Source organism: Clytia hemisphaerica, unplaced genomic scaffold (assembly GCF_902728285.1).
Source record: "Clytia hemisphaerica strain Z4C2 unplaced genomic scaffold, Clytia hemisphaerica genome assembly, whole genome shotgun sequence".
Lineage (NCBI taxonomy): Eukaryota > Metazoa > Cnidaria > Hydrozoa > Leptothecata > Clytiidae > Clytia > Clytia hemisphaerica.
The window spans coordinates 3,212,090-3,238,742 of record NW_027103528.1 but is presented as its reverse complement, the minus strand read 5'-3'; the positions used below and the strand labels follow the sequence as shown (position 1 = coordinate 3,238,742).

Below are 26,653 nucleotides of genomic sequence, written 5' to 3'. Positions count from 1 at the left end.
GTATCATTTTGTGTACTGCATTTAGTAACAATATAAGTGACTACAGAAAGACAACCTTCATAAGCGTCGACCGAGAAAATTTTCTCTAAGACTCTTTCGTTTTGGCTCAAAACACTATCGTTGGATGCAGTATTTGCATCACAAAAGTTGTCATTAAATTTTACAAAATGCATCCTCAGAAAAATAAGGAAAAATATTTGTTCACCTATAAATTTTTATAAAGTTTTGATTATTTTGAATAACTTTACAATAACATTACGTCAGTATGATATCCAAGATTATATGAGAGCGGAGCGAGCAAGAAAATTTTTTAGATTTAGGTTTATTTAGTTTTGTTCTAGACAATAATTCGCTTTTCACGTTCACGCTCAAAATCTCGATTCACGAATTCACGCTGGAAAAATCTTATTTTCACGTTCACGTCGATATCTCAATTCACGTATTCAAGCGCCGAAAAAGTCCAATTCACGTATTCACGACAGAAAAAAGGGTCATTCACGTGTCACGCCAGCCCCTGGGGGAGCCCCTTATTACTCTTTGAAGATAACATGGTCATTTTTCCTTTGTCATCTTTTATTTCTTTGTCAAATTGGCAAAATTTATTGTTGTCAACATCAATCAAGAGAATTTGATAAGCTTTCCAAAAATATATACTTTTACCATTGAAATATATCTGTATCGAAAGCTATTAATAAAAGAGTCAGGACTGGTGCAGAAGGTTTCCACATACCTTAATAAATACACAATTTCTCTTTTGCACCGAGTAGGCTTTCAAATCGAAATATTAAAAAAATCCGTAGTGGAACACACGCAAATGTCTGGAACGAAGAAGACCAAATTAGTGGCAAAACGATGGAGCGTTTGACGTCAATCGCGTGGCAAGTTCCACACTCGTTATTTCGTTATTTGTTGATCCCATCGGGCGATAGGCGGTTAGGCGGTGGGCGTTCTCTAATTCTTCAATCGGCGTCTGGTCATTTTAAATGAAAACAAAAAAGTTAAAAAGGGTACACTATCATTGAAATTTATCTTAACATGTTATGACAGAAAGTATGATTGATAAACTTGGTGGAGTTATCAAAACTAATTTGTTGTCAAAGAGATTTAACAGTAAGTGAAAATACAGGCCAGATATCAACAGTCCCATGTCCCACGTGAATGACCCTTTTGTCCCAAGTTAGAGTAGTTGATGACGTATGAATTAAAGTGGGCAAAGGCAAACTTGCAATTTCTAGGATGACATATCCGTAGCTATAATCCATGGTACAATAAACTTAACAGTGACATGTGATGTATTTTTTGAGTGTCAGCGGTCACTTCTTTCTCGTCATCCATAATATTTGATAATACTTACTTTAAACTGAACATTTTAGAAAACTTGAACAAAAATGTTCATCAATTATCAATATAATAATTTATTCATTATCGAATATCAGAAAATTTATACATCCTCTATATTTTTAGGTCAATAAATAATTTTCAACAGGTAAGAAAATATGGAGGTTGATGGTGTAGATAATGCATGGGAACTTTCAAAAGAGAATGTTCAACCACTCAAATCTGGTCGACGGATGGGTGATTTAACAAGAGCTCTACAAGTGGATTCTAACTACTTACATCATGAAGCACAGTATGTTATATATTTATTTTACAAACAGTTCTGCATTCATTTCTGAAGGTTTCTATTGGAGACAGACTGTATGATAAAACTCAAGGCAATGCTCTTACCTACCTCAAGGTTACTAATTTTCATTGAACTAAATTGGAAAGAAATTTCTGGAACTTATTTTCGCTTTATATTTCCCTCTATATTAATATTGTACAAAATTTCATTTTCACAGAAGCTACGAACTTGAATTGAGAAAGACTGGAGAGAATCAGCAAGAAAAATTGAATGTTTGGTATAGGTTAGTTCTATCGTGCATAAACAAATATCTCAATAGATTTGCAATTTAATGATGAAATTAATTTCTGCATTTTTGGTGACGTTTTCTATTGAAACTTTCTTCTCCCACTTTTTGGACCTACCCCGGTGGGGTGGAGGTCCTATAAATTAACCCGTGTTTGTTAGTTAGTTAGTTAGTTAGTTCGTTCGTTCGTTCGTTAGTTACCAACTTTTCTCGAGATTGGCTCATTCAATTTTTCTGATTTTTTGCACAAAGGTGCATTACTATAAACCCTTGAATGTGACGGAGCCCAATTTTCGAAAAAAAAATTTTTCCGGCCGGTAGAACCGGAAATATCCCGAAAAAAGCGGTTTTTTGAGATTTTCTCGAGATTTTATCATTAGTTTTTTGCGATTTTTTGCACATAGATGCACATTAGTACTGCCGAAAAGGTGTCGAAAACCGTTTGCCGAAAAAAATTTTTTCCGGTCTGTAGAACCGGAAATGTGCCGGAAATCGTCGTTTTTTCACATTTCCGTCACATTTTTTCAACTTATTTAATTGTTTCTTTACAGAAAAATGTTCTTTATGATGATGCCCAAAACTTAGCATCGTTTGATTTCCCAAAAAATCATCCTTTGAATCCGGAACTCCTTAAAAATCGCCGGAACAGGCGAAAACCGGCGTAAAACGGTTTTCCTTCATTTTTTCAACTTATACTCGACAGATTTTCATGATTTTTCGCACAATGATGTAAAATGGCAATGCCCAAAATTATACATTACTTCCATTAAATTCTGATTATTCGTTTTATAAATAGGTAGGTCCATTAAAGTATTACTTGTTATTCCCTATTTTTTAGATACATCAGCTGGCGGGAGCAAAATTACACAGGAATTAATAAAGATACAGTGACATTGCTTCAAAACTGTTTGGTTCATTACAAAGATATGAAAGAATTCCATCAAAATGAAACATATATTGAGCTCTGGTTGAAGATGGTACTAAGTCCTTTTTTTCAGTGGAACTCTGTGATCCAATTAGAATTTGACAATTTTTCAATACAAAAATATTACTACTAGATTAAGGAAATGTTAGACATCACTTACCCCTTTTTATAGAACATCTCACTTTTTTATGATAGTGGTCCAACTTGGTCAAAACTGCTAGTTATTTTTTCTAATTAAGATTGATCTAGACTAACAATAGCTAAGACTCGTATTACACCAAGGCTAAGGTTTTCTCTTTCCTCTCTCTCTGTTTTGCTTTTGGCTAAAAGAATTATCAAAGTATTGTTGCGATCACTTCTTACTCTACCATTTTTATTTTAGACTGATATTTTGGACGATCCAATTGACACTTTCAAGTTTATGATGGACAACGACATTGGGACATCTTTGGCTGGCTTTTACAAAAGTTACGCTGAACACTTGGAACTAATCGGATCAACAAAGCAGGCAAATGAAATCTATAACTTGGGAATTCATCGAAATGTTGAACCCCTTGATTGGTTGAAAGAATTTAAAAGGTAAGGATTTTTTAGTCACAAGCATTTTATAGGTCTGTCTATCAGTATTATTGGTTGCAATTGATAAAGTTTAGCTGGGAAAAATAGTTTTTGCTTGTTTTGGATAATGAAAAGCACTATATTTAAGTACTTCTTCAGGCCCTAGATCTTCTGAATGGAACTTTTACTTTGTTTTAAAATTTACCGATGTTATTTACTTAACCAACGGGAGTTGAAAAGCCAATCGATAATAATGTGAGGTTTTCGATCACAGACTTGCACCGCAATGGACTGTGTTCGAAACCTAAGCACTTACAGACAGGCTCTTAGAGAAACATTGTGATAAATCTCTAGTTAGGGTTATATCAATGTGAATTGGCTGGACATTTTCTTTGAAAGGAGGATCCATACATTTCAAGTAGGAAGGTGATGTTGGTCAGCAACTTGATTATCTTACTCATAAAACTTGCAAGTTTTTTTCTTTATTTTTCCAGTGAATTTGAATACCGTATGATGAAACGAGCTTCAGGAGAATCTGTTGAAGAAGAAATGGAGAAGGTTCGAAGCAGGAAAGTTCTTGGCGTCCTCAAACCTATGAAGTCTGGAAAAGTTGGCAATGACCGAATGAAAAACCAAAGTAAAATTTCATTTCTCTCCATTATATGTGTTTTAACCCTGAAATTGTTTTAAGGAGGTTCTCTTTGACAAAATTACATAATTTATATTTTAGGCTCAAGAACAAAGCTTGGCTCTTTGACCTCTTCTTCACGGCAACCAAGTGGAAATAGACAATCGGGAGGATTCCAAATTTACGGAGACGAATCGAACCCTGGTATGTTGTCATCGGCAACCGGTCAATTGAAAAGCAATCCTTTGGATCCCACCAATAATAGGGAGAATGTCAAACAGATGCAAAGAGTGAAAGGAACAAAAGTAAGTGAATCATAACTTTTATCAAAATGTAGAAGCTATATTTGACATTTGCTTTTTGATTAAGGAAAGCAAAATTTTTATCACCCTTTCAATACCTTGTACCGTGTAGATTTCAAGAGATTTCAATCTGAGCCGTTATCAATTGACAATGGATTTGAAAAATTGCGGAGCTTTAACTCTTAACTTTTTCCTCTTCAAAATGATCCTATAGAGTAGCTTTAGATCATTAATGTGATTTAATAGTTGATATTGGTAATTTGCAGGTATTTTCAGTTTAAGTTGGTAGAACACTTGATTCTTAATTGTTTAATTTCATATTTAGCTAAGTTTTCTTATTGGTTATTTGCAGGTAAAAGGAGGGTCAGTTTCATCTGGAGCATGCGCGTTTGAGATTTTCAAAGAAGAAGAACAAAGTACTGAAATTCATGCTGCCACACCCAAAGAGATCGTCGTCAGCTCAAGAAAACCATTGAGTTCGAAGAAACGTGAAGAAGTTCAAGATCCTTTCTACAGCAAAACTGTAAGTCAAGTGTTCTTTCCAAGGTGTAGAGGCTTTTAAACCTTAAGCTAGATGAATAAGAGTCGATATTTTGCGTAGATAGCCCAGTTATCTCAGACTTTCAGATAGTTTTTCGACCAACCGTCTTGGCTATCTAATAACCGAGCATTTGAAGGAGTGGTGATTCGAACCTTTTTAACATTGATGCCTTTGACCGTTCGGCCATCGCCTTAATGTAGAGGGAACAACTATAATTCGCCCAGATTATCACCTACACAAAGTTTTAATGACCATTGAGTAAAGATCTGTGCAAAGCAAAGCACATTCGACCTCTCTTGTGATAATTGACTGATTTGAAAATGATTTTTAACCCTTGAGCATTATCCGCCCGTTTCATGAGCGTGCATTAATTTTTATTTTCTTTCAAAATACTAAATAGTACATAAATTTTCTACATGGGATATGCTTGCTTTTCAAAGATTTTGAATGTTCCAATTGTCAATCTCTTTTCAAAACACTCATACCAACTCTCAGTTATTAAGTTTCGGAAGATTCCCCTTCCATCCCGCGTACTCTCCAGTTGTTTAGCTACCCGAGGCATTCAAACGATATTTCAAAAATATACACAAAACAAATCAACTTCTTCTGTATAGATTGACGATCCGAAAGTGATCCACAAATATTGCAGAGATGTCATTAACATGGGCACAAGAGAGATGTCATTCGAAGAAATCAAAGCGCAACTCCCAAGATATGATATGTTCAAGAAGAAAGATACTGTTGCTGAACAAAGGTATTACAAGTCGATTCTATTTAACTCATTTAGGTACGCTTTTTAAACCGATTCTACTTTCAAACCGGTGTTTGTGTGAAAACGTCGTGGGTAAAGCATTTTGGATCGCAAATAAGGGCTTCATTTTCCATCTAAGGGATTCCTCTCGTTAAAATCAATGAAAAATATGTTTCTAATATACAAAGTTATTTTAGCTATCTGTGTTTTATTTAAGCCAGCTCAAAGATAGCGTTTTAACCGAAGTTTCCGAATATGTAGGCATATACAGCATTACTTTTAACACATCTTAGCCATCCGAAGCAACATATCGAACATTTTACTTTTAGACCAAAAATAGTGCGATCAGCCTTGGACTTTGGTCACCAAGCAGCAACAAGATCCCTTACACCAGAACCGACAGAACAAATACTGCCAGGAACACCACAAGAACCAGCAATTAACCGTACACCATCCAGTGCTAAGAACAACACCATTGGTGATATTTTGCAGAACCTCGAAGATGAATTCAACTCGCCCATTGAAAGTACTGGTTATTTTGGGTCACTGAAAACTAAACAACCAGATATTACGGGAATCACTGAAATCTTCTCCAATAATCTCCAAGACCAAGAGGATTTGACATGCAAGATGCAAGAGTTGGATAGGACTGAACAGTTTGGTAGATTTCCCACTACTGCTAAAACAATAAGAGAGCAAGGTGAAATCGATAACCAATTACAAGAACTAGACGCCACAACTCAATTCGGTAGACCAATCCCCTTGCATAGAAAACAAACAGACATCACTCGCCAGCTGCAAGAGCTGGATAAAACTAAACAATTTAAAAGAACACCTCCCCTGGAAGATCCACATGACACGAAAAACGCAAAATCAGCATCACAAGAAACTTTCAATGATACTACACCATTTGGACGCACTCAATCGACTACGCAATCTAGAGCAGGCGTAACACACTTATTGCAAGCCATCGACGACACTGTCCTTTCAACAAATAAACCTTCAACATTCTCGTCGCAACCAAGATCTAACGTGACCTGTCAACTGAATGCATTGGATGATACCACACACTTCGGGAAAGGAGTAACGGGCGGTCAACCCTATCGGACGCCAATGAACGCCACCAACATTTTGAACGATCTGGATAAAACCAGAGATACATCTTCTACCTTTACCAACATCAATAAACAAGGAGCTTTCCAATCATTCAACGAAAATGATACTTCAAGGATTTCCATGTTAAGACAACAGAACGCTTCGAAAAACGATTCGTGTGATTCCATCAATAATATGATGTTCAAAATGAAAGTCGAAGGTAAAGTTGAAACACGCACTCTAATCATAGACCTTTTAAGGAGCCATTAAGGCTAAATCAAAATCTCTACTGTGTTTTATGAGTTGTGAAAAAAAACAAAGCATTGGTACCCCACCTTTGATTGACTAAAGATAAAAGAATATTATATTTTTTCCATCATTCTATTCCACACTGTTTGGAAAATACTCTCCGAGACAGTGGTTTGTTGAGACAGGGTTTATTGAGACGGGGTTTATTGAGACGGGGTATATTGAGGCTATTGAAAATCATCATAACCGAAACGATTGATCTCGAGAATGATATTTACCTAGAAAGAGTGAAAGTTTAAAAGAGCACTTCTTTAAATTGTTTCTAATTGAATTATTTTACAGGAGGGAATACTTCATCTTTGGTTGGCAACGAAACTTTAGGTGCAACATCATCTTTGGTTGGCAACGAAACCTTAGGTGCAACTTCTTCACCGACACTTGAGAATGTGAAACAAATGTTCCAAGAAACTTTAGATGTTGATAGGTTCGAATACTCCATGAAAAATAACCTACAGCTCATGCAGAAACAAGCAGGTGAGACTGTTGCTCAAAGTGACATTATTGAGTTATATTTCGATTTCACAATGCAAATCTGTGAGCCACAAAAAATTCTCAAAAGCCTCCTCTTCCATTGTGCATGGATTTGAATGTGACCCCGAATCACATTTTAATCAATTTTAATTCTTGTTTTTTTCAAGGATTCTCTATTTTCGATGATGATCAAGGCGAAGAGAAAGGAACATCTCAAGGTATTTGAAAGAACTTTTCTTGAAGTTGAGAAAATGAGAACATCTTTGTCAAAGAAAAATTCTAAAGACTATCTTCAAAGCCTGATAGATCAATTTCATACGCTTGACCTTTTCATACTTTATAATAAATAATGATCTAATTTTTTTCATTTTCATATTTTCTAGGGTTCCCAATATTTCAAGATGAACCAAGCCAAAAACTGTCTTCAAAACCTTCGTCAGGTATATAATTGTAAATGTACGCAACCCATGGTTACATATTTGACCTTGAAAAATTCTAATATTTTGCTCACTCTTCTCTTATTTACCCTGATTTACCGATTTTCATTGTCATTTCCTTCTAGGTTTTCCAATATTCCAAGACGAACCAACTGAAAAACCCTCGCAAGGTACGGCTTTCTCTTGTCCCCACCCCATTTCTCTTTTCTTTTTTTCATGTGTTGGTGGGATAGAGCATGTTGTATTGCACCAACGTGAAAAAAACTTCTTGTGTTTTCAAGCCCTAACAATTAAGAGAATATTCTTTATTTATTTACAATTGAAGCGATACTCTTGGGTTTCTTCTTACACGCCAGAAAATTTTTGGATCTATGTTTTCAGAATTTCTTCTTTAAGCTTCTTTATTAAGCTTCTTTTATTAGTTTCCTTTCTTTGATATAGTGAAATCTTCCTTAATGCTGAAACTCTGAAGTTGAAGTCTTCGTCCAAGATATAATTGTAAATGTACGCAACCCATATTGAGATCTTTGACCTTATATTCCAATATTTTATCTCCTTATCTTTATATTGTATTTTTATTATAATTTACTTATAGCTTTTCCAATATTCCAAGACGAACCAACTGACAAACCATCACAAGGTACATTTCTATCAAATAGGATTTAAGTCCTTGATATTTTTATGGGTTGTGGGTTCGATCCCCAGCCGGGTCATACCAAAGATTCTCAAAATAGTACTTGATGCCTCTCTGCTTGATGCTCAGCAATTGAAGAGACGGATTAAGGGTAAGTAGAGAAAATCAGGGAAAGGAGTGGCACCCCCTACCTTCGGGTAGCATAGTGTGCACACCCCCCCCCCCCCAGAATAGTGGGGGGGGGGTTTTGCTGATTTGGGTCGAAAATTTTCAGGTGGGATTTGGGGTTTTCCAGGTTTTAGGTGGGAGAAACAAGTTAAGGTGGGAGTTAATTTCTTTAGGTGGGACTTTGGGTGTTTTGGAAAAAGTTAAAGTAAAGTTTCTTATTTTCAGATTTTATGACTTATGATATATTTTTTTTATATATTTCATAAATGTATATAATAGACATATTAATATATTTTGGATTTAACATAGGTTAAATTGCGGTTTAACTTTTGTTTGAAAAGTGCCCTCCGCCAACTGAGTCTACTTTGCTAATAGCCATGTGACGTCATGTTCAAAATGGCCATCACATCTCCCTGTTCAAGTCGACACTCTAACTGAAAGCTGACAGGATGAGATATTTTACCTCCCTCCCTCCCTGCAGTTATGGTTGTAGGCGAATCCTCACTTATTTATACTAATATTGTAGTTATCGGGACAAATTTTCCCCAAAACTTCTTATTTGAGGATTAGCCATAATTTCATGCCAAACTTATATCTAACGACTCACACTTACTTCTAAGCCGTCTGACTACTTGATTGGTTTCTACCCAGTTCTACCCCTAATGTAGGTCATAGGCAAATGGAAAGTTAAACATATGTAATATATTGCATCTTCATATTATGGTAAAGAAGTTTTGTTTTGTTCCTCAAATTAGTATATTTTTTTTGTTTTTAGCTGGGATCTGGGAGTCTGGGCTGAAGGTGGGAATTTTAGGATAAGGTGGGACCTGAATTTTCAGGTGGGACCTGGAACCCCCTTGCACACTATGGGTAGACAGCGGTTTTAGACTATGTCAAACTTGTCAAAGGAAGAGACTTGTAATTGTAATTATTGTCTTTTAACGAGCGTTGCATTCGCAAGTTTCTGATGTACTTGCTCTATTGTCTTGAATCTGCCGTTGCGAGAGATCAAGTATCAATCAATCATAATTAGTTACATATGCTATCTTGATAAAAAATGCATCAGCCCTCTAGTTGCATCTTGAAACCAGTTAATTCAATTTGAGGAATTTTCTTTCTTTTCATTTTGATCAGTTTTGATTTTCATTGCAGCCTTCCCAATTTTTCAAGACGAACCGAGCCAAAAGATTCATTCTTCCCAAGGTACAGACAAACTTTACATTATTTGAACGTTTGTTTGACTTTTTCCTTTAGCAATTTCTTTCCTCGCCCCTCTATTACCAGATTAAGGGAGGCAAGGATCGAATGAGGCCGGGCGGTGTGTTTCAAAGGTGTCAAATTTTATTTTCCCTTGCAGTTGGGCTTTCTAAAGTGTCAAAATAGTTTGAGTTTTAATTCTCAATTGTACGATTTACGAAAATATACCAAGATGTTTGAATCTCAGATGGCTTTTCCATCTTCCAAGAACCGACTGGAAAATTTTCAGCTAAAACTTTGCAAGGTATATAACAAAGGACTTGATAATTTACGTCACCCGGAGAAAATGCATTAAAGCAAATGTTTTGTGCTTTTAGGCTCTCTCCTCTTTTCTAGTACAGCTTTATAATTTTTACGGCATCTGTTATTATTTTTTCAGGATTTTCAATCTTTGAAGATGAGCCAAGTCAAAAGATTTCTACAAAACCAGCGCAAGGTATTTTGTTTGAAATAGTCAAGCTCTCCTCCGTTACAAACAGTTCATTTCTATGTTTTGTTTTTGCTTGGTTTTGTACGGCCAAGCCATGAACGCTGTTTTTTAGTTGGGAAAAATTGGTTGGGGAAAAGTGGCGAAATCTTTACGCAAGTGTCAAGCAAAAAACCCTTCTTGTCGACTTCAAGGGAGTTGTAACAAATATTTTTACAAAGTGATGAAGTTTTTCTCGACTTCAATTTTACCTGACGAAAAGTTTTACCCGACTAAGTTTTCCCCTTTAAAGTAATAGACATTTTTGTGTCACATCAGTAATTTTATCGAGTACCTACATCTTTAATGACTTTTTATCTTTGTTCTGTTTCTTTTTGCGCAGGGTTTTCGGTGTTTCAAGACGAGCCATCTCAAAAACTATCACAAAAATCATCCCATGGATTTGGAATCTTCAACGATGATCAAAACAACCAAAACGAATCGATGAATGACGGTCAGTGTAACATTATGTATATGTAGCTATTTTCGGAGTTTTTTCTCACAGTGCTGGATTTCCAGTTGTGTGAAAGCTAATATTTCAGACTATTTATGTCCATCTTTGATGAAGACAATGCTTGCTACTTATTTGTCTGTTATCATTTACAAAGAAAGTGACTAAGTTTCTTCAAATTATTATTTCTTCATATTTTCAGATATGTTTAACAACCCAGCGCAATCCTTGAAAGACTTTAACCAAAAAGAAGGTAAACCCTTCCTTTTCAAACTTTAATGAAAAAATCAACCGAGACTTTTGATAACGTAATTTGGGCGATTTGGGACCCAAAAATAGCCAAATACGATTGGACCTTGCTAATCTACAATTGGGAATTTTTGTGCACAATATGTTCTGTAAACATTTTGACTCTGATGTAGTAGAAACCTAGCTTTGTTCATCTACTTTGTTCCTTATCATAAAGATATTGCACATATATTGCATTGTATTTTCCCCTAGGTTTCGAAATATTCAAGGATGAAACTAATGTTATTTCGAAGAACTCTGGTAATTTCAACTTCCTTTGATACCTTTATCGATCTACCACATTTGTACGATAACGTTTTCTCACTTACTTCAGTTGACTGTGGACTTGTCCATTATGTTTGAAACTTCTTTAGAAAGGAATGAATGAAAATGCATACAAGTAACTTTTCGACAAACATTTTGTTTTATTTTTCCTCGTCATCTAGGTTTTCCGATATTTGAAGACAAAGCTGACGAAAAACCTCCTTCAGGTAATAAAAACTTTTTTTCAATGTAGTGTAGTTTGCTTATAAATAAAGTTTGGTAGTTTTCAATATATCTCATTGTCAGTACGGCGCGAATCCCTATATTTAAGGACGTCCCTATAAATAGGGACAGATATCTCTTCTCACTAGGTCGCGGTGTTGTTCGATTTTCCAATCTATTGGATTAAATGAAAATCAGGTCCTTGAATATAAGGACGTCCAAGGACAGTTCTAAAAAATATAGGGTCCTTAAATATAGGGTATCGTACGGTACTGATTGTATGCATATCAACTTTTCTAGCTTTTCAAATCTTTCAAGACGAGGAAATAATCTCTAAATCACAACAAAACTCAGGTAATTAATTTGGATCCTTTTTTGGACTTATTATCAATCTTCCAGCACTACACTACAAGGAAGAATATAGAAAATACATGATAATTTATCCTTCATAAATTTTCGGAGGGCGCAATTATCACTTAGCTGATTTTCTGAACTGATCACGTTAAATCGGCTGATTTTGAGATTTTTGCTATTGTTTTTTTTTCAGGGTTTACAATTTACAATGCTTCCAAACCAGCACAAAAAGAAAGTAAGTGCGAGTGTTGGTATCCAACCTATATTCTCAGTTTAGCCTAGTTAACTAAGCCCGTTTTCACAAAACTACAAACACACGGCTTATGGTAATACGGCGTTTTCGGTACAGTAAAGATATTTCTATATTTACAGTTTTTGAAGTTTACCTTGGAATACTGCCACAACTAAACATCAGACTAAATCAATCTAGCTTAGATTTCTAAGTTATTCCTAGTGGTGATCTTGGAAAAATGTTTTTCTGGATTTTCGAGAAAAATACTTTTATAAAATGTAGTTCTTAAACTTAACCAGTAACTTTAATTTTATTTCTTTCTTTTTTCTTCTAGGAGTCGACATGTTCAGCGAAACCAAGATTGGTTCACAAACTAAAGGTTTGGCACACATTATTTCTCATTTTGGGACTGCTAATAAGAAACAATAGAATCAAAATTATCAAAATTGAAAACGTCATGCAACAGGATCAAAAGTTTTATCTCTTCTTTAACAGCTTGTTAAACTTTAAATCCTCTTGTTTATTTAAGCTGATGCTACAGATTTTGGGCTGGATATGTCTCACAAGCAAGCTCCAATCTCTTCTCACCTAAGCCGCCCTGTTTCAACGCCTTCCGCCCGTACGTTTATCGGTCACGTAACATTCGGTGCGAACATCAGCGCTTTCAACGAGACGACGACGCGACAACAAGAATCAGTCAATTTGAGTACTATTCAAGAGTGCAGTGGTGAAAGTGAAAGGTGAGAGTGTCTGATAGATATAATTTATAGCTAAAGGCTAGAGTTGAGTCTCCTGTGTATAATTTGAAGCCACTTAATTCCTACATGAAGTTGGGCTGACCCCGTAGTGTTTATACAAACCATCGGAAGTAACATTTATAGTAGGGACCAACCTTTAGGATCTGTTTGTATTTTGGTTCGAAAGTAGATAGGATTTAAATACTTTTTAAGAGGAGGCCAGTGGTTAAAGTTTTTATGGCTTAAAAACTGACTACAAAAGAAGCTACAGATTCTAAAGGTTTGCCCCCTACCAAGAAAGTGCTAGATTTAATTTGACATCCGAAATGTGGTGCAAGTTTTAAAACTTGGCTTTTTCTTGCTTCCTTCGGCTTGAAACTCATCGATAGCCCAGTAATCTAGGCCATAGACAGTCTTTCAATTGTTTTTATGGGATCCACGACCAGCTGCCTTGGCTATCTATGAACTGAAATATTAACAGGAAATTGATGAGGGCACGTGGGAACGTAGGGCACGTCATTTAGCAGACTCAAATTAGAAAGAGCAGGGGAATTTGAATCTTAAACACCTGGTTTCAGGCCCTAGCAGCCTTGACCATACTGCCGACGAGCCTTGATAATAGGTATATTCAATAAGCATTTAATAGGCAATCATTGTACCTAGCGATTACCTAAAAAAGATGGAATATTTAGTTACTCGTTACTCGCGTATATGCTACAATGTATCTTACATATATGTTAACTTGGTATACCCTCTCTTCGTTTGCTTTATACGGCAAATGCCAATAGTCGTTGGGTCTGGCACAGGCATGGCTATCTATTCCTTTACCGGCTATTAGATACCCGAGAGTAGTTTTTATTTTATGTGGCTGTTGTTTTTGGGCGAACAATTGCTAGTTCGAACTTTACCATATTCTCAACTTCAGTTGAGCTAGAATCTGTAAATGCCCTTCTGTCTTTCACCTCAAACTTTGGGTTAGGCTGGAGAATTCAAAAATGGTCGGATTCAGCTGAAATTTTGCACACTTGTTCCTTGGGTGAATATCTTGGAGTGTTTTTTCATTCTTTTAAAATTAAGATTTTTAGGGGCATGGTCACGAGTTTTTCGCCAAAACGAGGCTAAAAACTTTGGGTAGGCTGGACACTTTGAAAATGGTCTGATCTGATCGAAATTTTGCACATTTGCTCCTTTGGTGAATAAATTTCCATTTTAGGGTCTATTTAGAAATAAGTTATTTCATGTCAAAAATTTTCTGTTGATGTTTACAATTGGGCCTACGAGTAATTTAAAAGATACTGAAGTTGAGCAAGTGCGGTTAGCACGTTCGACAATATTATATATTAAATTCTAACCTACATCTTATATTTTCAGATCGCGAAAAGATTCAGACAAAGTTGCTGACCAATCAGAGAACAGATCGTTAGCATGTGACCCTTTCAACCAACAAACAAGGAACAATTTCGTGGAAAGTATCTCCCATGAAATCACAACAAACAATAGTTTTCTTCATATTAATGGACCTCTATCGCACTTGAATGGGCGCACCGATATCTGTTTAGGTAAGTCGTTTTTCCATGCTTTTAGAATTATTTTACAATACTTGTTTGTAAGAAGACCTCAGGCGAGTTGTTTTTATTTCATCCAAGTCTCTCTAATTCGAGCCTTTAATTCGATAATTTCTGTAATTTGAGCTAAAACATTGATCCTCGCTAGGGAGTAGTGTATTACTCTTTAAAATTCGAAACTGTTCAAAATGTTTCAAATTTCTAAAAGTCCCTTGATAATCTAATTAGATAGAGGCAACTCTATATAGTTTTAGCTTTGAATAACTTGCTTTTAATATTTGATTTGAACTTGTTTTTGTAGGGCCTCGACACATACAAATCAACAAACATCTCAAACGTGGAGTGAGTGGCATGAGTATCTATAAAGCAAGATACACCGAAAATAACAAGTCTCTTGTCTTAAAGGTATGTGAATGGCTCTTACATTGTTCGCTATCAGTGATTTCTAAAGTTTTGATACTATTTTTAGGACTATTGTGACACGAATAGGCATTGCTGTGGCATAATGTTGCCAAAGGTCTATGGTAATGGACATCAATCTACTTGAAAGTATTCTTTTCTTCGGCTTTTTTTAGGGGGAGGGGTTTCAGCATTGTTCGCCACACTATTGTTAGCATTGCGATCAGGGGATTTTAAGAAGGACATTCAACTTTTTTCTTTCAGGTGGTTGATCAATCAGTTGCGCATAGTAACGCACATCTATGGGACTTTTACATTACTTCAACCATACACAAGCGATTGGGAATGGCGAATGCTGCCCTTGTGGAGGTAACTGAATATAACAAAATCCCATTAACCCTCAGTAACAATATTCACATCTAAGATAAAAACTGGAAAATCACAAAAAGGCGTATATTATAATCGTAAAAGGCTTATAAAAATTAACTTGATGTCTACAATCAGTGACGAAAAACTTGGCACAAAAAGGAAACCCACCGGGGTGTTTTGAAACCACAATCGATTTGCAAGTGCTCTAAAGTAGGTTCGAAGGGTAGAGTTTTAACTCTGAGTTTTAACGCTAGACTTAAGACTTAGGACCTTAGGATGTGAGGATTCAAAAGTTCAAAAATGGTCCAGTAGGACTTGAAATATAGCCTAGAAACCAATAAATCCCTCCCAGATCGAAATAATCGTTGAAATCAAGTTGAGGGCCCGAAATTGACATTCTCGCTCGAACTTCAATTTTCGAAAAATGGTAAATTAGCGAAAAGTGCCAATATGTTATGGCACTGATTGTAGATAGACTTTTTATCTATCGAAATTGTATCTAAGAAATTAACGCTATCAAAATATTAAAGATATTTCAAATTTTGAAACGAGTGCAAAACCTCGGACAAAAAAACTGAAATACAGTACTGTAACACGGTACTGTAACGTTTTGATTACTAATTAACCATCGAAATCTTCTTATATTCCTATGAAAGATGTCTTAAGGAAACATTTTGGAGTAATTCTCCTCGAACATGAGATCTTGGATTTCCAACCTGATCAAGATTTATTTATATTATTATACTGAAATCATATTAATGATAAGATACACAACTCTGTTAACTTCGAAACAGTTCTTTGTGTATTATAAATAGGAGTCTTGCTATTTCTGATGATAGATAAAATTTCTAACATGGAAATAATGAGGAAAATTTTTTCTTCTTTTTTGTAGCATCAAAACTTTGTTCGTATCAATCACGTGAACATGTATTCGAACGCTGCATGCTACGAATCCGATTTCTATAACACTGGGACGCTCATGGTATGTATTTCTTGTTCTTTTGGGCTCTTCCAAAGAAATTACATGGGATTAGAGGGGACCAGGAGTAGCAGGTGTCCGGTGGGTAAATCTACAGTTTTGTCATGGGGGTTCAACCGGTGAGAGGGGAGGGGTATAATTATCGAGTCCGGTTCGACTCCTGAAAATATCCTCCAAACCTATGTTATCATGAACATTGTTTCATGAACATTTTCTGGAAGCCAGAAGCTTTAAGTAGTGAATTCAATTTTTTATCAAAGAAAGTATGGGCTGCGCTCTACTGTAGTGCACCGCCGAGGCAACCCGTGGTCATGGTGAGGTAAACCTCGCTCCCTTGACCCGAAGACAAAAATCAGATTAATATATGAGCCAACACTATGGAAGGCGTATCAGATATTAAACTGATAAGAACAGATACTACACTTGATCTTAGCCATTAGGCCGAGAAGCGATACCGAGGATGGCTTCGCTTTTCAGCCAGGCTGGGAAGGAATCATAAAGACTTGTGGTTTCCTTTGCAGGGGGAGGGGGAGGGGTAGTCAGATTTGAAATAGGAGGGGTAATCACTAGCTCACGATTGTCAGTAAACTTTATTACAAATTCAATCACATTGCAGTGATGAGGTTAACATGAGGTTGTTGTTTTGCCGATGTCTTTTCCATTTTCTTTGATGAAAGGTGAGTGTTTAACCAATCCTGACCCTTTGCGTTTCTTCTATTTCCCAGGATCTGATCAAACTTTACAAACGACACTCACAACAAATTGATGAACCACTTGCGTTACTTTATGTCTACGAAATCCTAAAAACCATTCAGACGCTACATCAACTAAAGATTGTACATTGTGATTTACGACCAACTAAATTCCTCCTTGGTGACAGGTGAGACGATAAATTTCATTTAAACCTTTTTCGAATGCCTTCTTTGCGGATCTCATGAAAAGATTGTTGTGGAAGGTTCAAGGTAGTAAAGTATCGTTAAAGACATTTTATCTCAGTGTGCTTTCTTAGTTTTCGCATTGTATTAAAGTACTCTCAGGTGCCTAATACGCCGACCCTTGTCTGTCAAATTTTCGATCCTTTCAACCCCCGAACCATATTTTGGGGGTATTAAGGAGCACAACTTGCATCTCCCGGCATTTTTGCCCCTCTCCGTTTATTAAAAGCTGGATTCGCATCCTCTCCTCCCCTTCTGTTTTTGCTATGTACCTAAGAGTACGTTTTCTTCTTTTTCAAACGAGCAGATTTTCAAACTTTACATGTTACTTTTTAGGGAGAATTTGAAAGATGGTGCGCTATCAACGCATTGTTTAACGATGACTAGTTTCAAGAATAGCGTCGACTTGGCACTTTTGCCATCTGATAGTCATTTGTACGGAAGAAGTCATAAAGATTCCTATGAATGTCCTTCCATGAAGAATGGAGAATACTGGGGTCCCGAGGTAAGATGTGGATGCAATGCTTCCTGAATGGTTCAAACCTCCAAAGATTGCACACCAACTCGGGAAATAGGGATTCAGGAATCTCTCTCCTGGCCATGCCAAAATAAGATTGGCAATTGTTTGTTACAGCCTTTTGGAGGGTGAAACTTTTCACTTCCTGCCTTGATTATGCACGATATTACAGTGAACCCTGGCTTATTCGAGCTTCTTTTATTCGAATCTTTCTATAATTTGAACTAATTCTCGGTCCCAGGGGGGACCCTCTAAAAATACTTCCAACTGTTCAAATCTCTCTCTAATTCACACTTGGAAGCAACTTCTATTTTCATTTTGCAGGTCGATTACTATGCAGCAGCTGGTATCATCCACGAACTGATTTTTCAAAATCCTCTCAATACTTATTATGATAATCAAAAACAAATCACCAAAATGTGCAACATCCCACCAAGGTTCGCTTTCTAGATTTTCTCTGGGGCAATCCAAAAAAAAACCATGAACATTTTATTTTTAATCAGACTTAATTTAAACCACTCTTTTATTTGTAATTGAGGGTTTCTTGGGGGATCCTTTTCTTTCTGGGAGAAAGTGACCAAAAGTTCCCCATTGCTATTAATTATTTTGAAAGGGACTGCGAGATTATTGAGGTAGGGGTGTTCAAGATTGGGTTGGAGGCAGAGGAATATTTGATTTATGCAATCTAATTTAGCAAATTGGTCAATAGACAGATTTAATACAAAACATTAAGTTGATCCGCCTAGCCGGCCCAGCCTCTCATAAAAGTGTAAAACAATTTACCTGGTCTTTACAGATGTTTTTATTGAAAATATCGACATTATTTATGTTCCATTCAAATTTTAGGGACTGGGACGAACAACTCTGGATGCAAATATTCTTAATTTTGATCAACGGTGCGGAACAAATAAACTTATTAATCAATCACTTACAACAGATATTATCCGAACCTTCATTCTTGGAGCAATTAGATGCGGCTATTCTGCGGAAAGAAGACTTGCTTATGGAAGACGACTAGTGGTGAATCATTGGGTTTTAGTTTTGTAGAATGAAGTTACATGTTGCAACGGAGACAATTGCCCATTCTCCTCTTTATACGTATGAGAAGGAATAAACAAATTCATGAACGTTCTGGATCCACTACGGTGTTGTTTGATGGATGATTGACAGTAACGGCTAAACTAATTTCCATTCAAATGACTATAAGAAAAATTGCAACACCTGCTCATCTTCACAAAAAGGTACTCATAGGGCATTATTTGGAAGTAGCAAATGTCAAATTTTCTGTAATATTTAAATTTCAAAATTAAGCCTTCAAACTCCTTCCAATATAAAGCATTTTGACTGCACTTCTTTCAAAAGTATAAAGTCTCCAAATAGACTAAACGATGAATTATCTTATGTTATCGAGATCGAGGAGAAAAGTTTTCAGATATCTGCAAATGATTCAGCAAAGAATGTTTTTACCTTGTTCACCGTTTGAACCCTCATCATTCTTGGCGACTGGAATATTTTTTTACCTGTATCTTTTCTAATATTTTACTGTTGTTAATTCACATATATTATATGTTAGTTATGTTTTTTTTTTGTTATTTTATGAAAGTATATACAGAATGTCTGGAAATGAGCGTGGAACAGGATCTTTTAATAGAACTCCTCAAAACCCATACTATACCCATATAATACCCATATAATACTTGGTTTGAATATCTATAGATGAAGCTTGGTTTACATCTTTTTGAGTAAAAACAATATTCTCCATGCAAGAGTTTATGTAGCATCTTTGCCACTCATTCTTTTTAATTAATATATATTCCGCTCCCACTTTTTTTACGGACAAACTGTACAGTAATTGATGATGAAACACAAATATCATTTAAAGGTTTTAGTGTGTTCCCGTTTCATATCAGACACGTGTCTCATATCAGGACAGTGTCTCCCTATTGTTATATTGTGCCGAATATTTTTCTTTCTGACCAATTTTGCTCCACATTCGTGTCAATTCAATGTGAAAAAGCTTGCAAATTAAGATTGATGAGTAATTAAACTCTCTACTCTAAGCCCTTCGGGCTTTAAACTCAATGGTGCTGCTAGCTGGTGGGTGGGTATCATTCTACAATAGAAAAACTCCAGGAGCGGTGTAATTGAATACCTTTTAAAAGTTACGCGGCTGAAATCAAGAGAGTTTTACCGTTTTTCATGAAGAATTGAAGAATTATAAATAAATTCTTCCCATCACTCCTAATTACCTTAGTGGATAGTGGATAAAATTTGACGAGATTTAATTTGGCGAATTGGAAATTTTGTCACACTGAAATAGTAAAAATTACTCAAAATTATAATAAAAAATTGTGATTTTTCACATAATTCTATGTTTGTTAAATTTGGCGGGGATTTAATTTGGTGAATTGCCAAATTTGGAAATTTTGGCGAGGATTTAATTTGGCGAATTTTGGCTAAATTCACCAAATTCGCCAAATTTAATCCCCGCCAAAATTTATCCAGTTAAGGGGGTAGTCATATGAGAAATTTGAAATGTCATTTTTTAAACTTTTTGTTATATCTTGTGAAGTAGTAAATATTTTTCAATGAAACTTTCCACAATTGTAGCACAACTATAAAGGATATGAAAAAGTAAAAAAAAATTCTAAAAATAGCAAAGACGGGGGTAATATCGTCCAGGGGGTAAAAGCTATAAAAATATTGTGTCAACCTTTTAAGAAAAGCTAAGAAAGCTATTCAAAAATTGTTTTTTGGTGAAGGTTAGTATTATGAAAGTCTCCAGAATGAGTGGAAAAATTTTTCAAAATTTCAAGCCAGGGGGTCTGGAACCTAAAATTTGTACTTTTTCAGTTTAAAAGTCAAAAAATGATTTTTTTTGAAAAACTGCTTCATTCATCCTGAGGCTTACCATAATGGAAAACTACCCTGAAAATTTCAAGTCAATAGCTTTTCTCAATCCTGAGAAAAGGCTGACAAGGTGCGGGAAAACCCCCTAAAACGTGTTTTGAGAAAAAAACGGCGCAGAAAGTTAAAAATAGAGGTTTTTCTCAATTTTTCTGCGATACATAGACCGTTTTACAAAATTTTTGCTGTGGTTGACCAAAATGGATTGACACATTACTTTTAATGTTGAAAAGGTACTGGAAATACTAAAATAGTCCAAGTTTTTTGAAAAAAATGGCCTTCCACGTGCTCCGGGAATCTCCAAGTATTTTGCGTCAACTCTGCGTACAACGCGTAAACATGGCTTTAAGTCAATAAAAGTGCATTTTCTCGTCAAAAAACATATTGCCAACAAAATATATCATCCTTGTGCTCTCTCAAATCTGTTTATATCATTTACAGTTGAATTTCAGTGTTGATCTCTTAGGGAAACGTGTCTTCAGGTTGAACGTCAATCATGCATAGTTTTACTCAATTTTCCAGGATTGCCTCCTGGCGCCATGAGTGCCACGATTCATCAAAGACTGGATTTCCACTGGATTTAAGACTCATAATGGATACATCATTGAATGTGTTTAGTTCCTTGTTTCAAACTTTATTCATACCATGGTTCATAGTCTATAGTCCATCACTTTGAAAAGTTTTTTCGGTGTACAAGTTTTACTGCTCGAAAACATCAGTTCGCAGAATCAAATTGTTGCTTTCACTCAAATTATAGGCTTCCAAAGCTTTCCCAGATGTGAGAAATGAAATGAAACATTCAATAATATCATAATTCAATCCAAAACAATACATAAGCTCAGTTTCCATGTCAAAAACCACACAGCTGACTGCCTCCAAATTTCATTTCATAAAATCTCCGCCCGATCCAATACTGGATTACGCCCTTTTCTCGCCTTCAGTCTGCAAGTCATTGCTCAAAGCCTCTTTCGCCAATTCGCGCTGATAAAGATGGACGCAGAGTAAGTAGAATACTTAAAATTCCATACATTCCTTTATGAATCCAAAATCATCTAAGCTTAGCAGATTAACTACCTTCATTACATTCAGTGACTATGAAGGGTAGTGTTGCCCCAACATATTGAAGGCATTATTTTACTCGATAAAGTTTAAAAAAAAAAAAAATCAAAAATCCTTTATTTCATTCAGTGATTATAAAGGGTAAAATAATGTTTCAAAATCTCTTTCCTAGAAATGGTAATGGAGATAATGTCCCTGCAGCTCCTCAGGAACCTGTAGAAGAACATGCTGATGAGGTCCAGCCCATCAACGAACAACCTCCAGCCCCTACTGACAGATTTGAACTCGATCCAGAGGCGGCTGAAGAGAAATGGGAACTCCCAAACAATCTTTTAGAATACATCCACAAATATATCAAACTGCATGTAGCTGATAAAGATATCAAAGACAGCATTGTTTGGGAAAATCCTGTACCAACAAATCTAAAACAGGTACCTGATCTTGACAGCTACATCCGCACGATACTGTCAAATAATAACAAATCAATAACTCTTAAATCAGAAAAGACATTAAAGACAATTCAAGATAAAATGTTTTTGGTCTTTGGACCACTTTTGAAAATTTGGGATGCAGTTGACCAGGAAAAAAGCCGAAATCCTGAGGATGAATCAACCGTCCACCTCTCGCATCTTCTTGACCAAACAATACTTTTGCTGTCTCAGATCCAAAACTCATGCAACTATCACAGAAGAGAGAATATTTTGTCAACACTGATTGACTCCTCATCAAGAGTAAAAGATATCTTAAAGAACCAAAGTCAAGAGCTTAACAAGGCTGATAACAAGCATTTATTTGGAGAAGAATTCGAAACCAAATTGATTAAAGACACCAAAGCTATCAAAAAGTCAGAATCTGTATTTACTGGAGTGAAAGCATCATCATCTACGTCAACTAGACCCAGATTCCCTGCAATTGGTTCAAAAAGGCCCTTTCCAGGAGGCTCTTTTCCAGCAAGCCGTGGAAGAGGGCATTCAAGACCAGGCTTCTCATTCAGAGGTAAGAAAATTTCCTATCTTAAACCAAAAAATATCAACTTGTTTTGTACCTCCAAAACCGAGTCCCATTCCTCCACTAAGACAGGTCCAGGAAGAACAAGACCTTTCTTGTGTGCACCCTCTAGTAAAATCACTGTTTCCTCAGAAACTAGTCAAAAACCTGCCAAAGGCAGGTCGAACGAAGTTTTATTTGAAAAATTGGGAAAAACTAACACAAGATCCAGAGATACTGAGAACAGTTCAAGGATATCAAATACCCTTTGTTTCAACTCCAAGGCAAAATCAAATTCCCAAATCTCCAAACATGTCAAAAGAGGAGATATCACTAGTGGATCAGGAGATAGAGCAAATGTTGGAAAAGAATGCTATAGAAACAATTCATTTTCAAAACCAAAATCAATTTCTAAGTTCTCTGTTCCTGGTTTCCAAAAAGGATGGAGGGAACAGACCAGTGATAAATCTGAAGTCCCTAAACAAACACATTCCTTACCTTCATTTCAAGATGGAAAGCTTGTCCTTACTCAAAGAACTTCTAAAAAAGGGGGACTTCATGGTCAAGATAGACCTTTCGGACGCCTATTTCTCAATCCCGATAAGTCAAGAATCCAGGAAGTATGTGAGATTCAAGTGGAAACAAAAAATTTACCAATTTCTTTGCCTGTGCTTCGGCCTTGCTCCAGCACCCAGAGTCTTTACAAAAGTGATGAAAGTTCCTATAGCCCTATTGAGAAGGTTGAATGTCCGCCTAATAGTTTACTTGGACGACATTTTAATCCTGGCGTCTTCCCTTCAAGAGATAAGAATGGCCCGGGACACTTTGATGTTTTTACTTCAACATCTGGGATTCAGAATCAACATGAAGAAGTCAGTTCTAGAACCAGTTCATCAGATTCAATTTTTGGGGGTGGAAGTGGACTCGTTGAATTTAAAATTGAGCCTGCCACCAGAGAGAATGGAAAAGATAATTTCCCAGTGTCAGAATATGCTGGAATCTTCTCAGGTATCGATAAGGGATCTCACAAAACTTCTTGGCCTCTTGTCCTCAGCAGCAGTAGCAGTTCTCCCTGCACCTCTTCAGTACAGGGCTATTCAAAGCCAACAGATAAAAGAGCTGTCGAGACACAAAAATTTCGACTCAATGATTTCCTTATCAGAAGAGGTGAAGGAAGAACTGAACTGGTGGTGTCAAAACCTTCAATTGACAAACGGACGTTCTCTAGTTTTACCTCCTCCTCAACTTTTGATATCTTCAGATGCATCCAAGGAAGGATGGGGTGCATACTGCAAGGGGAAGGAAACAGGGGGTCAATGGTCAGCACCAGAACAGGATCTTCATATCAATGTACTAGAGTTGAAAGCTGCAAAACAATAGCAATACTAGCATTCCACAGGCTTTTTCCACAAACATTGTCCATTCACATTCAGATGGACAATATAGCAGCCCTTACATATTTGAAGAAAATGGGAGGAACCCACAGCAAACTGTTAACAGACCTAAGCAAGGAGATCTGGAAATACCTTTTAGAGCATCAGATCACGATTACTGTAGAGTATCTTCCAGGGCGCCTGAATGTGGAAGCAGACCGCCAATCACGATCAGTGAAAGACTCAAGCGAATGGAAACTAAAAACTCAGATATTTCGAGAACTTTGCAAAGCAAGGGGGACACCGTGTACAGACCTTTTTGCCTCAAGACTAACCCACCAAGTACCTCTTTATTATTCTTGGAAAATAGATCCCTACAGCAAGGGACAGGATGCATTTCAGACTCAGTGGACTCACATAAGGGGGTATGCGTTCCCACCATTTTGTCTAATAGGGAAGGTTCTTTGGAAGGTGTCAGCCGAAAAGGCAACAATCTTGTTAATAACACCAGCCTGGCAGACTCAAAGCTGGTATCCACAACTTCTTCAATTGTCCATTCAAAATCCTATTCTTATCCCAAACCAATGGGACCTTTTGATGAACCCTCAAAACATAATACACCCTCTAATACAGAACCAAAGCCTCCAACTGGTGGCTTGGACAGTTTCAGGGAGAGAATCCAAGCAGAGGGATTATCGGAGAAAGCTGCAGAGCTCATCACTGCCTCAAGAAGACCAGGGACACGATCTCATTACAAATCGGCCTGGGGTAAGTGGGATAGCTGGTGTGGTACAAAACAAGTTGATCCCTTTCGATGCCCTCTAAATTTCATCATAGAGTTCTTAACTGATTCTTTTCAGAGTGGCCTTGAACATAGTACAATTGCTGGTTACAGGTCCGCAATATCTGCTTACCATCAACCTATTGATGGTTTACCGGTTGGAAAACATCCCTTGGTTTCTTCTCTTCTCAAGGGTGTTCATAATGAAAGGTTTCCTCAACCGAAATACAATTTTATTTGGGATGTAGATGTAGTAGTTAGATATTTAACCTCTATTGATTCAAAAACAGCCAGTGACAAATTATTAACCTTCAAATTAACAATGCTCCTTTCGTTAACTTCAACAGCCAGAGCGCATGAAATAACTTTCCTTGACACAGCATTTTTGGTCAAGCATCACTCAAAATATATTTTTTCATTTGGCAAACCAACTAAGGTTGACAGACCAGGAAAAGTCAGACCTCCAATTGAATATTTTCCTTTTAAGGACGATGAAAATCTGTGTGTTTGTAAAAACATTGATTTGTATTTAGAAAGAACAAAAACTTGGAGAGAGGGGAAAGGTCAATTGTTATTGAGCTATGTGAACCCCCATAAACCAGTAGTTTCTTCTACCGTCTCTGGATGGGTGTTAAAAACCTTATTTTTGGCAGGGATAGATACTTCAACCTTTAAGGGACATTCTACTAGGTCGGCTTCAACTTCAAAAGCTTATGCTCAAGGTGTTCCAATGAAAGAAATTCTAAAAAGAGCACACTGGTCAACTTCAACCACTTTTGAAAAGCGATACAAAAAAGATTTAGTTGAGGAAAATGATTTTACATCAGCACTTTTCTCTAATAAATAGTACGCTTTAAACAGAGGCTTTGAGCAATGACTTGCAGACTGAAGGCGAGAAAAGGGCGTAATCCAGTATTGGATCGGGCGGAGATTTTATGAAATGAAATTGAGGATTGTGCAAGGGCCCGAAGGGCCCGCAGTGCAATCCCGATTTTATGAATAAAATCGAAGCCAACGATCTAATACTGCCCGCCCACCTTATTCCCCTTCATCAGCCTAATATAACAGTATATTATTTTATTTGTTCTCAATTTCAGGTCGTGGCAATTTCCGCGGACGTGGACGAGGTCGTGGCAATTAGTTGCCATGTCTTGGTGTTTTTCTTCATTAGTTTTACTCAGAAATATATGTATCTGAACCAAAAATAATCAAAATTGTGTCAAATTTATTTCTCACCCCGAATTGGCTAATCTTAAAAATAAAAGTCTTTGACTTGTTAATTTTTACATAATTTCGCAATGACATTTCAGACTTTCAGCGTGAAAAGGGCGTAATCCAGTATTAGATCGTTGGCTTCGATTTTATTCATAAAATCGGGATTGCACTGCGGGCCCTTCGGGCCCTTGCACAATCCTCAAATGTGAATGTTTTTGAAAATACCACTTCTTCGGTTACCATCTTTAATTACGTCATATTTAGAAATCCCGGGGAAAAAAGGCGGTATTGACTTAGACGCCCAAAAAGGGCGTAAAAAGAGCTTTCATTTGGTATGTCATGATGCTATGTTTAGACATAGTCACTAGAAATATACATGGTCAGGAAGTCGGCTATAGTATTCAATTGACATTGGTTTAGAGCAGCCATACGGAAATGAGGCCCTAGCAACGGATGCGATTTACCGTTGCTAAGGAGAAAATTGTATACCAGGGCTCATAAGAAACCCTATATATCGGCAGATATTTATGCTACGGCCTTGAAATTTTCAGGGTATGTTCAGGAAGG

The 26,653-nt window shown here is 36.5% G+C and overlaps 2 protein-coding genes and 1 non-coding gene across 4 annotated transcripts; 2 read left to right on the top strand and 1 right to left on the bottom strand.

The window, feature by feature from the left end:
• Nucleotides 1–1,464: 1,464 nt before the first annotated feature.
• Nucleotides 1,465–19,656, top strand: LOC136799567 (probable inactive serine/threonine-protein kinase bub1). 2 transcript variants are annotated; one of them, XM_067056289.1, is made up of 32 exons: nt 1,465–1,630; nt 1,842–1,907; nt 2,749–2,887; nt 3,218–3,414; nt 3,888–4,030; nt 4,124–4,326; nt 4,676–4,846; nt 5,479–5,618; nt 5,945–6,930; nt 7,302–7,493; nt 7,658–7,708; nt 7,874–7,930; nt 8,053–8,097; nt 8,523–8,567; nt 9,882–9,932; nt 10,366–10,422; nt 10,796–10,906; nt 11,106–11,156; nt 11,405–11,452; nt 11,638–11,682; nt 11,978–12,031; nt 12,225–12,266; nt 12,598–12,642; nt 12,793–13,003; nt 14,372–14,559; nt 14,867–14,970; nt 15,229–15,333; nt 16,226–16,315; nt 17,038–17,192; nt 17,584–17,752; nt 18,089–18,201; nt 18,611–19,656. In XM_067056289.1, the coding sequence occupies exons 1-32, from the start codon at nt 1,497–1,499 to the stop codon at nt 18,780–18,782; spliced, it is 4,380 nt and encodes a 1,459-aa protein (XP_066912390.1). In that variant the 5' UTR covers nt 1,465–1,496; the 3' UTR covers nt 18,783–19,656. The 2 variants fall into 2 exon arrangements, with proteins under 2 accessions (XP_066912390.1, XP_066912391.1); XM_067056290.1 differs by lacking the exon at nt 9,882–9,932 and having other exon boundaries at nt 18,611–18,869.
• On the bottom strand, nt 16,573–16,765 carry LOC136799637 (U2 spliceosomal RNA). Its single transcript, XR_010845538.1, has one exon. It is a non-coding gene; the product is annotated as a U2 spliceosomal RNA (small nuclear RNA).
• Nucleotides 19,657–21,625: 1,969 nt separating the features above from the next.
• On the top strand, nt 21,626–26,012 carry LOC136799632 (uncharacterized). The gene is made up of 3 exons (XM_067056355.1): nt 21,626–21,672; nt 21,903–22,726; nt 25,969–26,012. Exons 1-3 carry the CDS (start codon nt 21,662–21,664, stop codon nt 26,010–26,012), a joined length of 879 nt encoding a protein of 292 aa, XP_066912456.1. The 5' UTR covers nt 21,626–21,661.
• The last annotated feature ends 641 nt before the right edge of the window (nt 26,013–26,653 follow it).